Source organism: Dipodomys ordii, unplaced genomic scaffold, assembly GCF_000151885.1.
Source record: "Dipodomys ordii isolate 6190 unplaced genomic scaffold, Dord_2.0 Scaffold22, whole genome shotgun sequence".
Taxonomy (NCBI): Eukaryota; Metazoa; Chordata; class Mammalia; order Rodentia; family Heteromyidae; genus Dipodomys; species Dipodomys ordii.
Window position 1 is genome coordinate 6614547 of NW_012267238.1, and position 15698 is coordinate 6630244.

The 15698-nt window shown below is 40.1% G+C and overlaps 1 protein-coding gene across 2 annotated transcripts in view; it reads left to right on the forward strand.

Annotated features, from left to right (window-relative positions):
• Positions 1 to 15698, forward strand: part of Aamdc (adipogenesis associated, Mth938 domain containing) — a 34141-nt gene that overhangs the window by 3329 nt on the left and 15114 nt on the right. The window contains exons 1-2 of one of the 2 annotated variants that reach the window (XM_013014030.1): positions 4567 to 4616; positions 10155 to 10304. In XM_013014030.1, the coding sequence (XP_012869484.1) occupies positions 10173 to 10304 (132 nt within the window). In that variant the 5' untranslated portion in view covers positions 4567 to 4616; positions 10155 to 10172. Of the gene's footprint in view, positions 1 to 4566; positions 4617 to 10154; positions 10305 to 15698 lie in introns of those variants that run through there. The other variant, XM_013014029.1, reaches the window with a different exon arrangement.

The window sequence follows — 15698 nt, forward strand, 5'->3', positions numbered from 1 at the left end:
TGAATGCTTTAGTGTTTCCTTGTTTGTGCTCTACCCACATCCTCTTACGAAAAAAATTAATTTGACAAGTTAGAATTAATGGCATATTTGCACACAATTCTAAAATAAATGTCAAAAATAACACTCTTCTGTACCACCCCTTAGTAATAACAATAAAATATTTTTAATAACCCAAATATCCATCAACAGAATTGATAAGTTACAGAAGTGACTCTGATTGAGAAGTATTAGACACTTAAACAGATATATGAAATTCTAACCCCCTTTTACAACATTTCCATGTTCAGAAAATAAAAATGATTTATGAATTACTGTACTATAGTACCGTGCATACCTGTGCACACTATTGACAAAATATTGGTGACTCTTAAAACTATGTTGAGAGAGTCGGGCACTGGTGACTCAATCCTATAACCCTAGCTGTTCAAAAAAGCAGAGATCTTAAGATCAAGCATCAAAGCCAGTATGTGTAAACAAATCTGAGAAACTCTTATCTCCATTTAACCAGCAAAAAGCCAAAAGTGGTACAGTGCCAGGCTTGAGCAAATAAGCCAAGCAAGCATACAAGGCCCTGAATTCAAGCTCCAGTGGCAGTGGCAGTGGAAAAAAAGTGTTGAATAAAAGAAGGCAAAGCCGGGTGCCCGTGGATCACGCCTGTAATCCTAGCTACTCAGGAGGCTGAGATCTGAGGATTGCAATTCAAAGCCAGCCTGGGCAGGAAAGTCTGTGAGACTTTTATCAATAAACTACCAGAAAACCAGAAGTGGCTCTGTGGCTCAAGTGGTAGGACACTAGCCTTGAGCTGAAGAGCTGAGGGACAGCGTTCAGGCCCAGGGTTCAAGCCCCATGACCAACAACAACAAAGAAGGCAAATACAAAAGTACTACACAATTCCACTAATCTATGCAAATAGAAACAAAAATAATTGTTTCTTTTGAATTAGAAAAGGAGGATAGGGAGTCTTTGTCCATGTATTTTGTATCTCAATTGTTAAGTCTGTGGAAACTAACCATAGGTAACAACTGTACATTTAAGCAAATATAATCATGCTGAGTTAAAATTTTAATGGTTTATCTGTACGTATACGCAAATTGCATTGGCAGCAGTCTATTTTTTTATCGTAAAATTTATATGTATTTTTCCACCTACCCTTTGGTGCTAAGGATTTAAACCACTGTCTTGCTTTGGTTAGCACTGAGTTGTAAGTTTATGCTTATTTCTTTCTTCCCCACATGTTATCTTTGTACTTGTTATCAAAAAAATTTACTGCCAGGTGCCAGTGGCTCACGCCTGTAATCCTAGTTACTCTGGAGGCTGAGATCTGAGGATCATGGTTCAAAGTTAGCCCAGGAAGGAAAGTCCGTGAAACTCTTAACTCCAGTTAACTACCAGAAAATTGGAAGTGGCTCTGTGGCTCAAGCAGAGTGCTTGCCTTGAACTGAAGAGCACAGGGACAGTGCCCAAGCCCAGAGTTCAAGCCCCATGACCAACAAAAAAAAATTACAGATAATGTAGTCTTTATAAATACGTATGTAAATGAACTTAGTTGTGAAGCCAGTGTAGGGATTTCTTTATCTTTGATGAGGAAATTGGCATATTGCTGATTTTATAAGAAGAATTGAACCCAGCATGGCAGTTTATGCCTATAATCCCAGCACTCAGGAGGCTGAAGCAGGAGGATGGCAAATTCTGGCTTACAGGTCAGATATAGAACAACTTCAAAAACAAGAAGAGCTGGAAACATGACTCAAGTGGTAGAGCACCTACCTAAAAGTTACAGTCCTGAGCTCAAAGTGTTGCACAAAAGAGGAAGGATTGAGAGAGTTTTTCCTTTCTCCACATTTATGTACCAAGAAATGGCCATCTGTAACCCAAGGAGAGAGGCCTCACTAGACCACATCCTGGGGCCACCTTGGACTTCCCAGCCTCCAGAATGAGAAATGAGATATAGTAGTTATAACAACTGAGTTGAGTGTCAGTGCTCATGTCTGTAATCCTAGCTACTCAGAAGGCTGAGATCTGAAGGTCGCGGTTCAAAGCCAGCCTGGGCAGGAAAGTCTGTGAGACTCTTATCTCCAATTAACCACCAGAAAACCGGAAGTGGCACTGTGGCTCAAGTGGTAGAGTATGGTAGCCTTGTACTGAACAGCTCAGGGGCAGCGCCCAGGCCCAGAGTTCAAGTCCCATGGCCGGGCACCAGTGGTTCACTCCTGTAATCCTAGCTACTCAGGAGGCTGAGATCTGAGGATCATGGTTCAAAGCCAGCCTGGGAAGGAAAGTCCATAAGATACTTATCTCCAATTAACCACCAGAAAACTGGAAGTAGCGCTGTGACTCAAGCGGTAGAGCGCTCACCTTGAGCTGAAATGCTGAGGGACAGCACCCAGACCCAGAATTCAAGCCCCATGATCGACCAAAGGAAAAAAAAAAACAACAAAAAACAATTGAGTTGACTAGTAAATGGAAGTAATAGAATGAAGTCAAGATTTAAATCCATACATATGAAGAAAATTAATTTTTAACAAGGAAACCAAGACCATCCAGCAAAGAAAGAGTAGTCTTCTTAACAAATAATACTGGCAAAACTGATGTGCCACATACAAAAGAATTAGGATGAATTCCATCATTCACACCATACGCAGAACAATTCAAAATTGTTCAGACACATAAATGTAGACCTAAAACTAAAATTGTTAGAAGAAAATACAAGCATCAATCTTTCTGGCTTTGGGTTAGACAGTGGTTTTATAGGTATGACATCAAGGATACAGCAATAAGAAAAAATAATAGGTAAAATATGCTTCACAAAATTTAAGAACTTTTGAATCAAAGGATACTATAAACAATATGACAAAACATCCCTCATACCCACGCACCGGTGGCTCATGCCTGTAATCCCAGCTACTCAAGAGGCTGAGATGTCTAATATTATGAATTGGCCTGGCCAAAAAAGTCTGTGACACTCTTATCTTCAATTAACCACCAAAAAGCCAGAAGCAGAGGTGTAGCTCAAGCGATAGAGTACCAACCTGCCTTGAGTGAAAAAGCCAAATGAGAGTGAGGAGCCCTGAGTTCAAACCCCAATACTTGTACATACACACACACATACACACACATAAGCCCACATGATTGAAGGTACACAAAGCATGTATACCTAGAATACGTAGATAATCATAATTCAAAAATAAAAATACAAATAACTAATTTTACAGTGGGCATAGAGTTCAGAATTGCCAAAGACATTCTGCAAAAGGTAAATTCCAGAGTTATATAATCAAGATCATAGTTCTTCAAGAAGGATAAATAAGTGGTTCAGTGAAATAAAATTAAGAGGCAAAACCAAACCCACATCTATATATGGTAAATTGTGCTTAGGCCAGTGTGCCAAGAACTTTCAATGAAGTCCATAATAGGGAGCTTGGCTTAAGTGGTGGAGCTTCTGCATAACAAGCTCAGGGTCCTGAGTTCAAACCCTAGTACTACCAAAAAATAAAATTAAAATCTATAGTTGTCTTTTCCACAGTAGTAAATGTGCAGACTACTTGCAAACTAATGAATTTGGACTTTTATCTCATCACATTACATAAAAACTTAGCCAGGCTCCCCAGGAAACACACTTGATTATAATTATAGTTTGAGCCAGCCCGAGCAGAAAAGTCCATGTAGCTCCATCAATAACCATCTTGAGATACAGAGGAAAATGAAAAGAATTTACTGAACTAAGTCAGACTAGACCAAATAGTATCCATACTTTTCTTACAAATTAACCTGAGTTATTGGGATGAATAACTTATCTCAGATTCTGGTAGTTTTTCATGATATACTATTCATTCCCCTCACGTTCGAGTCCCTAATTTGTGAGTGGGTACATTGACTCTTAGAATGAACAGTACATGAATCTCAGGGTGATTATCTCACCATATTCTAATAACAAACAAATATTACAAACAAATATTACATGAAACTTCCAAGGAATTTTCTTAAAGGCATCTGGTATATGCCCTTTGCCCCTTCCTACTTTTTCTCTACATTCTGCTTGGCATGTGGATGTGCTAACAGCTTCCCATCTTCAAGACTGGGAAGCTGTAAGCAACTTTCATAACTGCTTTTGTCAATAACTTTGCTGCATGCCCTATTTAATGATTATCACAGGACTTTAAACTTCTTAACACGCCATGCTTCAGGAATATTTAATTGATATATGATTATGGTTTATTTTCTACTTCAGACTCATCTTCCTTCATACTTGTAAAAGCAGTAGCATTTTATCTCCAGGAAATTATTTTGCTACTACAAAATTCCTAGGTAATTAATTCTCAGTGCATCTCCTTATTTAATTGTTGAATGTGAAATTTGGAGAACAGCAAAGTAAGTTAAAGAGCACAAGCTGGATATTCTACAGGGCTGGATTCAAATCTGGGTTGATCTGTCTGTTAACTATGTAATCTGGAGAAATTTTCTTCATTACTGTAATTGTGGAGGTATCAAGAAAAAACTCTGACTTACTTGGCATATGATGTTGGTCCACAGTAAATATTAAATTCCTTCTTTTCCAGTTCCAACACTGTCCTGAATCTGGTTTCTTTTGTGCCTTACTTAGAAGTTGATATAGACTGGTCAGTACCCTTCACTTCCTATGTTGAACACTATCCCCAAATGTGACTATATTTAAGATATTCTTTTAGGAAGTGTTGTTATGGTTAAAGGATGTCATAAGGGTGGGACCCGAATCCAATAGGACTGGTGTACTTACCAGAAGAAGAAGAAAACACCAAAAGTGTATCATAGAAAAAGTGCTCCTAAGCCAGGAGCCGGTAGCTCACGCCTGTAATCCTAGTTACTCAGGAGGCTGAGATCTGAGGATCGTGGTTCAAAGCCAGCCCGGGCAGGAAAGGCCATGAGACTCTTATCTCCAATAAACCACTAGAAAACTGGAAGTGGTGCTGTGGCTCAAGTGGTAGAGCACTCTCGCCTTGAGCTGAAGAGTGCCCAAGCCCAGAGTTCAAGCCCCATGACCAACAAAAAAAAAGAAAGAAAAAGTGCTAATAGAAAAGTCATGTAAGAACAGAATAAGCAAGAATTTATTTGCAAGCCAGAAAAAAAAAATCTCATCAGAAATTAACCATGCTGGCACCTTGATTTTTTTTTAACCTTGATCTTTTTGATATCTTGTGTTTTTTCCTCAAACTGCCCTCAGACCATGATCCTCTTTTCTACACTTCCTGCATAGCTAGATTACAAGTACACATCACTACACCTGGCTTATTTGTTGAAATTGAAGGGTCTCATTAATTTTTTTTTCTTGGTCGTGGGGCTTGAACTCTGGGCTTGGGCGCTGTCCCTGCGCTCTGCAGTTCAAGGCGAGTACTCTACCACTTGAGCCACAGCACCACTTGCGGTTTTCTAGTGGTTTATTGGAGATAAGAGTCTCACAGACTTTCCTGCCCGGGCTAGCTTTGAACCCTGATTCTCATATCTCAGCCTCCTGAGTAGCTAGGATTACAGGTGTGAACCACCAGCGCCTGGCTCTCATTAACTTTTTACCCAGCTGGCCATCGAACCACAATATCTCTGCCTCCTAACTAGCTGGGATTACAAGTGTGTACCACTGTGCCTGGCTTTGTTTTAAAAACCTTACCTTGCATTATAAGAATTTGTATATGTCTTCTTTAGTGTAATATTAGCGCCTCAAAAAAAATCATGTAAGTTTTTTATCTTCCTCCCATAAATCCCAAACAGTATGCTTACCTTCTTTGTTATGTATTTTTAAATGAATATTCCAAAGTTGAATTAGCAAAATTGTATTTGTTAGTATTGTTAGGTAAACAAAATCTGACTTTGTAATTATCATTATTGAAGATGAAGTATAGCTTAAGGAGACGGGTACCAAATTATCAAGGAATGGTTTACTATTAGTTTTATATATCAAATTGGCTAGCTGTAGTGTCTGATTATTCCATCAAGCACTCATCTAGGTATTGCTGTGAAGTTATTTTGTATATATGGTTACCTTTTATAATCAATTGTAATGTATATTTATATATATATAAAGATTATCCTTGATACATTGAGTAGACTTCATTCAATCAGTTTAAAGGCCTTTTTCCTTGAGGAAAAAGAAATACTGGGGGCTGAGAAGGTAGCTCAGTGGTAGAGCGCTTGCCTTGCATGCATGAAGCCCTTGGTTCCATTCCTCAGCACCACATAAGCAGAAAAAGCTGGAAGTGGCACTGTGGCTGAAGTGGTAGAGCGCTAGCCTTGAGCTGAAGAGCTGAGGGACAGTGCCCAGGCCTGGAGTTAAGGCCCACAACCGACAAAAAGAAAGAGAAAGAAAGGAAGGAAGGGAGGGAGGTAAGGAAAAGAAAGGCGCTGGTGTCTCACGCCTATAATCCTAGCTATTCTGGAGCCCGAGATCTGCCGATCACGGTTCAAAGCCAGCAGGAAAGTCTATGAGACTCTTATCTCCAATTAACCACCAAAAAACTGGAAGTGGTACTGTGGCTCAAGTGATAGAATGCTCTCCTTGAGCTGAAGAGCACAGGGACAGTGCCCAGGCCCAGAGCTCAAGCTCTCAACAACTCCTGCCCCTGTGATTAACGCTTACCAACATTTCCTACTCATTTTGGACTTGTCAGCCCCTACAATTGTGTTTACCACTTTCTTGAGAAACTAGTGTATATGTTTGTAATATATGTTCCTATTTCTGATTCTGTGGAGAACTCCAAGTAATACAAGCACCTATTTGTTGCTGAGCTTTACCATCTGCCTTGCTCCATATTCTTTTTCTTTTTTTGGGGGGGGGGTCTGGTTGTGGGGCCTAAACTCTGGGCTTGGGCGCTGTCCCTCAGCTCTTCAGCTCAAGGCTAGCACTGTACCACTTGAGCCACAGTGCCACTTCCGGCTTTTTTTTTCTGCTTATGTGGTGCTGAGGAATTGAACCCGGGTCTCATGCATGCAAGGCTAGTGCTCTAGCACTTGAGCCACAGCACCACTTTCAGTTTTCTGGTGGTTTATTGGAGGTAAAAGTCTCACAGACTTTGCTGTCTGGGCTGGCTTTGAACCATGACCCTCAGACCTCAGCCTCCTGAGTTGCTAGGATTACAGGTGTGAGCCAGCAGTGCCTGGCTCTTGTTCCGTATTCTGTTGCCTTAATATAATAGCCTAGTCTAGATAATTTATAAAGCAAAGATGTCTGTTTGGGATTATGGTTCTGGAAGTCTGAGAGCATAGGATTGGCAAGAGCTCAATCCCACAGGATGCCCTATATGTAGTGAAAAAGCAGACCCAGCAGCTAGCATGTTAAGGAGGGAGGCAACAAAAGAGCTGATGTACTTTATAGCAACCTGCACTAATGAAAACTTAGTCAATCTCAGGACAGGGATGTTAATTCACTTAAAGATTCTACTTTCTAACACCACTGCATTGGCAACCAAATTTTCTCCATGAGTTTAGACAAGGACCTGTCACATCTATCCCATAAACAATAATAGTGGAATTTCCATTTGATCCTTAGTTGAAATGTCTCTTTATTTGAGGTTATATACTTATCAAGTTATTGACATGATACTTATGTTAAATGCTTTTTTTTCATATATTTCTGTAAAAATACTGTACAGAGGGGTTACAGTTACATGAGTAGGATAATGAATACATTTCTTATCAAGCATTGTTGCCTCCTCCTTTGTTTCCCCTTCCCATCCCTTCCCATCTTCCCTCCCCCACCCCCCCCATGCCAAAGTTGTAAAGTACATTTTATCGACATAACGTTTTGTATATCTCATTGTTGCAATGGGTCCACCTGTATCCCTATTTAAACAATTTGTTTTTTCCCTTCCCCTCCACAAATTATACCAACATCAAATACAATGAAAGAAGGGGTTATACTGTGGGGGAGGGACATACAAAGCAACAAAGAAATCATCTTATAAATATGCTAGAAACAATAGCATTGTTGTTTTGTTTTTGAGACAGAGTCTGGCTATGTAGCCTAGGCTGGCTGGCATTAGTCTTAATCCTCCTCTTAGCTTCCAAAATGGTACAATTTGATGTTTGATGGAGATCATCGTGTGTGTGTGTGTGTGTGTGTGTGTGTGTGTGTGTGTGTGTGTGTGTGTACACACTAGTCCTAGGCCTTGACTTCAGGGTCTGAACACTGTCCCTGAGCTTTTGTGCTCAAGGCTAGCTCTACTTCTGGCGTGTGTGTGTGTGTGTGTGTGTGTGTGTGTGTGGTTAATTGGACATAAGAGTCACTCAGACTTTCCTGCCTCAACTGACTTATAACGGTGATCCTCAGATCTCATCCTCGTGAGGAGCTAGGATTGTAGGTATGAGCCACTGATCCCTGGCTAAACCTGGCTTTCATTAACCTCCTTATACATATTTCCTTTATAATAGCATCTATGAAACATTACATAAATGGTACATCTGATAACACATAGGGTTTCAAGTGAGAGTATAGGCCACACTTTTTAGTTTCTTTACATATTTTATAATATTTTGTTGAAAGTTGGACATCTGGGATAATATACTATAGGAGGATGTGGCTTAAGTGGTAGCATATCTGCCTAGCCAGAATGAGGCCCTGAATTCAAAACTCCAACTACTTCAAAATCAATAAATAAAACAAATAGAAAGTCTTGAAAGTTGTTCTTTGTGTCTAGTCACTTTCCTATATTATGTATCTTAGTCTATCTTGTGCTATTATAAGAAAATACCCAATACTGTGTAAGTTATAGTGAAAAGGAAGAAATGTATTTCTCACAGATAACTACAGCTGTGGAGTCCAAGGTCAAGGAACCAACATATAGCAGGCATCTTCTTGCTGCACCATCCTGTAGCCAAAGTGCCACATGGTGAAAGGTCAGAGAGGACAAGAGGAAGAGAGATGCAAAGATACCAAACTCATCCTGAGGAGCTTACTCCTTAAGAACTCACTGAAGTAATGCCAGTGCCCTGGTAACCTAAGCCCTTCTTCCCGGTCCCACCTCTGAAAGCTATTCAACATCTTGCAGTTACATTTCCATAGGATGCTGGAGGACAGACATCCAAACCATAGCACTAATCTGTGGATTTTGTCTCTCATGCACTATGTGGCCACTGAAATCTATTGTTTTTGTTTTTTCTTGTTTGTATTAATCCTGTTTTTCCAGGGGTCTCCTCTGTGTTTACATAGCTTAGTGGTTCAACCAAAAATCCACTTAAGATTTCACTCAAACACCTTGAGCCAGCAAGACTTTCATGTTGTCCATGCCTTCTTTCATCAGTATGTGCTCTGGGGTGTATACTGAAAGGTCCACCTGCTTTCACTGGCTTTTACCTTTCATGGGCCCCTGTAAGCCCTACTGTTTTGCCTCTGTGCACATGCTAAGGCATGCGCACAGGCACCAGCATGGAATATTTGGGTAAATTATAAGGTCTTGGATGCATAAGCTCTTAGCTTCTGGCCTATTGGGGATTTATAGAGAGCTTATAAGGTCTATGAATGACTATGTTACCTCTGAGAAATTCTTAAGTCCCTGCCTGGTCTGCCAATCTTTTGTCTGCCAACAAGATCATTTTCAACTGATAATGGTCCAAATCTAGTGCACCTCCTCCCTCTGGCATTGGCAGCAAGGCTGTTCAGTCTCAAGCCTGAACCTCACTGCATTCAGTGCCAGCAAATCCAGGTGGGGCATTGGCATAGTCCCAGACAAGGACAATAAAAACACCTACTGTTCTTACCTGAAATTCACGGTTTACATAAATAAGCACTTCTCAGTTTATGTTGTGCCTTGAATTTTATTTCTAGAGCAACAAATCATTGTTTTTGACAGCTTTTCTCCCCAGCTGTACCAGTTCTTATGGGGGAGGATGTGTCAGCTTCTTCCCCCATCATGCTGAAGTAAATCTCCACCCTTTAATTTTATCTCAAACAATATCCTGAGGATTCTCTTGGGAGTATGAGAAGTGATTGGAGTGTCTGGCTTCCATGCTTGGATGATTCAGATCTCAAGATATAACAGATACTTTTTCCACTTCAAGGGGAAATGTGGCACCATTTAAATGAGAAAGATGCTTCTTGCATCATAGATAACTGCACTTACCAATTCTGTATCTTGGATCTGTTTTAACCCTATTTTATAATTGATTTAGCATGTTTTTTCTTTTAATTTCAGATTTCAGTTCAGTTCCTTATGTCCTCCCCTGAAATAGCTTCCCTCTCATGGGGACAGATGAAAGTACAAGGCTCTACCAAAACCTATAAGGATTGCAAAGTATGGCCAGGTGGTAGCCGAGATTGGGATTGGAGAGAAACAGGAACTGAGGTAAGTTGCTAGTGTTTGGTTGATAACACATGAGTCTGACCAAGTGATTTCCACCAGTAAAGCAAAATATGTTTTCTCTCTCTCTCTCTCTCCCCCACCCTACTTCCCTCCCTTCCTCCCTTCCTCTCTCCCCTCCCATCCCAAGCTACTGAAATATAAGATTACCATTAAACCATTAAACTCTCCCCTCCCTTTTTTTAATGCCAGTCTTGTAAACTTGAACTCAGGGCCTGGGCGCTGTCTCCATGTCTCTCTATGCTCAAGGCTTGCACTCTACCACTTGAGCCACAGTGTCACTTCCGGCTTCTCCGGAGTAGTTTATTAAAGCGTCTCACAGACTTTCCTGTACAGGTTGGCTTGGAACCACAATCCTCAGCTCTCAGCCTCCGGAGTAGCTAGGATTACAGGTATGATCCACCTGTGTCCAGATTGATTCTTTTTAATAATTTTTCTTTATGGATATGTTTGGATTTTGTTTCCTTTAGTACTTTTGACATATTTATTTATTTATATTATTATTTTTTTTTTTTTGGTCCAGTCATGGTGCCTGAACTCTGGGCCTGGGCGCTGTCCCTCAGCTCTTCAGCTCAAGGCTAGTGCTCTACCACTTGAGCCACAGTGTCACTTCCGGCTTCTCCGGAGTAGTTTATTAAAGCGTCTCACAGACTTTCCTGTACAGGTTGGCTTGGAACCACAATCCTCAGCTCTCAGCCTCCGGAGTAGCTAGGATTACAGGTATGATCCACCTGTGTCCAGATTGATTCTTTTTAATAATTTTTCTTTATGGATATGTTTGGATTTTGTTTCCTTTAGTACTTTTGACATATTTATTTATTTATATTATTTTTTTTTTTTTTTGGTCCAGTCATGGTGCCTGAACTCTGGGCCTGGGCGCTGTCCCTCAGCTCTTCAGCTCAAGGCTAGTGCTCTACCACTTGAGCTACAGCACCACTTCTGTTTTTTTTCTTTTTGCTTATGTGGTGCTGAGGAATCGAACCCAGGGCCTCAGGCATACAAGGCAAGCGCTCTACCACTGAGCCACCTTCCCAGCCCCAGGCACTAGTTGTTTATGATTGCAATCCTAACTACTCAGCAGGCTGAAATCTGAGGATCACAGTGCAAATTCAGTGGGAAATCTGTAAGACTCCGACCGCCGATAAACTACCAAAAAGTGGAATAAAATTCCCGTAAGTGGAGATGTGGCTCAAGTGGTAGAACACTAGTCTTGAGCAAAAGGATTCAGAGACAGTTGCAGGTCCTGAGTTCAAGCCCCAGGACAGCCACAAAACATGAATAAAAAACAAAACTGGACATTTGAAGTATCAGGGTTTGAGGCCAGTCCAGGTAAAAAGTTATAGTCCATCTCAACCAGCAAGCTGGAATTCATGGCTGAAACCCCATCTATGCAAGAAGCATACTTAGGAGGACTGCAGTCCAGGACTAGCCTTGGCAAAAATGCAAGGCCTGCCTGAAAAAACAAAGCAAAAAGGACCAGAGGAATAGATCAAGTAGTAGTGCTTAACTACCACGTACAAGACCCTGAGTTCACTAACCAAAGAAATTGTAGAAAACATTAGAAGATGGAAAGGCCTTTCGTATTCAAGGATTGGCAGAACGAATGTGCCTAAAATGGCCCTACTACTGAAAGAACATGTAATGGAACATTTAAAGGAAATTTAATGCAATTCTTCACCAAATTTCAGTGACATTTTTCTCAGAAATAAAAAAAAATCCTACAATTCATATGGAAACACAAAAGATGTTGAATAGCCAAAGCTATCCTGAGCCATAGTAATAAAAACGGCTTGGTACTGGCACAAAAACAGACACATGGAAGAATAGAGAAGAGAAGAGCTACCTCATTAGCTTAACATAGACTAGAGTAGAAGTATCCAGAAAAAAAGCCAAAGCATGTACTGCCACGTGAACCTTGGCAAAGGTACCAAAAACATACCTCGGAATGAAGACAGCCTGTTTAACAAGTGTTGTTGAGAAAACGATATTCACATGTAGAAAACTGAAGCTAGATCCCTGTCGTTCACTCTGTACAAGAACAGATCAACAACTTTAAGTCCCAAAATTTTGAAACTACTTGAGAAAAATATAAGGCAACACTTGAGATATCTATTGTGGAGCATGGGAGCAAGGTTACAAATATAAAAGAGGAACTAATAAGAGGTAAGAAAGAAAGGCAATGAGAGGAAAGTATGTAAGATGATAAGAAAGAGTGATAGAGCCAGCCCTGGTGGCTCTCGCCTGTAATCCTAGCTACTCAGGAGGCTGAGATCTGAGGATCGAGGTTCAAAGCCAGCCCGGGCAGGAAACTCTGTGAGACTCTTATCTCCAATAAACCACTAGAAAATGGGAAGTGGCGTTGTGGCTCAAGCAGTAGAGCACTCACCTTGAGCTGAAGAGCTGAGGGATAGCGCCCAAGCCCAGAGTTCAAGCCCCATGACTGACAAAAAAAAAAAAAGAATGATAGAGAGAGGGAATACAATAATAGTATATATACTACATACATGCAAGGGAATGTCATGATGAAACCCCCTGCTGTGATTAATTATGCTTATTAAAAAAGTAAGACAGACTCAGGAGAGGAACATGAAGGCACAAAGCCTATGTGCATCTAATCATACAAAATAATATTTATTGAAATGAACTCCAGGAAATGTGAACAAGGTTTTTTCTTTCTTGCTGTTTTTGTTTTCTCTTCCTTTTGTTGTTTGTTCGTTTATATGTCCTTGGGAATGTAAGAGGAGGCGCAGAAATAGAGGGACAAAGGGTGAGCAAATGCAGCAGTCCTACTCACTAGACACTATGTTGAAAATGAACTATACAACTTGTAAGGATGGGGGGGGGGAGGGGAGGAATGGGAGGGAAGGGATGACATTATCCAAAAAGAAATTACTCTTTTACCCGACTTATGTAACTGTAATCCCCCAGTAGATCACCTTTATAATAACACTAAAAACTTTAAATGTAAGGCAGAGATTGACAAATGCCTGAAGGTAAACTTAGTATTAGTTCACAATTTTTATTTTAACTCTTTCTCCATTTGTGGCTCCTGGAAACTTCCCTTTCCTTTTTATGAGTTCAAGTTATGTATTCCTTTTTATGAGCTCAAGTTATGTATTTCAAAGACATTCAGTTTAAAGAAACAGTACAGGTGTTTAATACCACATTGTTTTGTAAATATCACGTTGTTTTGCAAAGTAAACAATTGTGCCTATGTAAGCACATCCCACTATAAAGATCTCCATCAGGTATTCTTTGGAATGGTAAAAGGAATTAAAAAGGAATGGAGATGGGAAGCCTAAGGAAAAACTGGAGAAAGGGAGGGAAAGGATGAGATCATCCAAAAAAAAAAATGTACTTATTACCTGACTTGTGTAACCTTTACCATAACAATAAAATTCTTTTTAAAAGAAAGGAATGGAGATATAGCAGAGACAGAGTAAAAGAAGGCTAAGTAATAGTAAGTCATATATTTTGTGACCTACTTGAACCAAATGGCTCCACTGAAGTAAACCTGGAGAGGTATAAGATCAGCTAATGTTATGGTTGGCCATGGGCCTAAACAAGTAGAGCTTAATTAATTAAGTGGAGCTTAATTAACTAATTAATATGGCAGTACTGGGGTTTGAATACAGGGCCTTGGTTGAATGCAACAGTTGAGCTACACTTCCAGTTCCTTTTTGTTTTTTTCAATTGTTCAGATAGCGTTTTATACTTTTATACTGGCCACTTTGGACTGTGATCCTCCTACTTCCACCTCCCCAATAGCTGAAATTAAATGTGTGGACCGTACCAGATTTGTTCTTTTTTTTTTTCAGTTTTTAAAAACTTATATGTAGAGGCTGGAAAGATTTTGCTCAGTGGTAGAGAGTTTGCCTAGCATGCATAAAGCCTTGGGTTGGGTTCAATTCCTCAGAACCAGAAAAAGCTGGAAGTAGTGCTGTGGCTCAAGTGGTAAAGTACTAGCCTTGAGCAAGAGAAGCTTAGGGGACAGTTTGCCCAGGCCCTTAGTTCCAGCCCCAGGACTGACAAAAAAAGAAAAAAAAATCTTTAAGTTATCTTTAAATCTTTAAAACTGTTTATTAATACAGTGCATTTTTTTTTGGTGCTCTGCCACTTGAGCCACACCTTCACTTCTAGTTTTTTAGTGGTTAATTGGAGATGAGAGTCTCATGTGTTTTCCTGTCCTAGCTGGCTTAGAACTGAGAGATCCTCAGATCCCACCATCCTTGACTAGCTAGCAATCCCTGGCTTACAATGCATCTTGATTACTGTCACCCCTTTCAGCATTACCTGGCTTGTTCTTGAAATACGGTCTTACTAACTCATCTGAGTTGGCTTCAGATTGTGATCTTCCTGTCTGCCTCCTAAGTATCTAGGATTATGCCTTGCATTAACCAGACAGTTTTGAGGTGTCCAACCCAGTTATTTGTAAAATGTTCTATAATTTAGATTTCTCTGGTTATTTGCCTCTCAATAATGTTTTGGAGCTGGACACTGGTGACACATGCCTGTAATCCTAGCTATTCAGAGGCTGAGATCTGAGGATCATAGTTTGAAGACAGCTAGGGCAGGAAAGTCTGTGTCACCCATATCTTCAATTAACCACCAGAAAACCAGAAGTGGTTACTGTAGCTCAAAGTGGTAAAGTGCTAGCCTTGAGCAAGAGCTCAAGGACAGCACCCAGGCTCTGAGTTCAAGCTCTATGATGACTAAAAAAAAAAGTTTTTTTGAAATGGTGCAAGTCCTTTTGTGCATCAAGGAAACCTATAAAGTCAGTTTGTCTAGTTAATAATTTTATTTATTTTTATTTTTTATTATTTGCTGGTCGTGGGGCCTGAACTCTGGGCCTGGGCGCTGTCCCTCAGCTCTTCAGCTCAAGGCCAGCACTTTACCACTTGAGCCACAGTACACTTCTGGCTTTTTTTTTTTTTTTCTTATGTGGTGCTGAGGAATCAAACCCAGGGCCTCATTCATGCAAGGCAAGCGCTCTACCACTGAGCCACCTTCCCAGCCCCAATAATGACTTTTAAGTACAATCTCTTGGTTATGTTATCCAGCAAATTTTCCCCATTATAAAGGTACATTTTTCTATCAGAAAATAATCTTAAGTAATTTTAGACTTTGTCAATATCTTATTCCTCAGCAATTTATTTTGAATTAAAATTACAATAATAGTTGCAAAATATTTTTGTACTTCTATGATTTCTTTACATTCATTAGCTAATATTCTTTTCCAAAGAAGAACTTTCCTTCTGCTACTCAGCGTTTTACTATTACTGTGGACTCTGTTTCTTGTTCTAATTTGTTTGAATCCCTTACTGTGATTGGTTTTTTTTTTTTTTTTGGTGGGGGGGTTTTTTTGGTCATGGGGCCTGA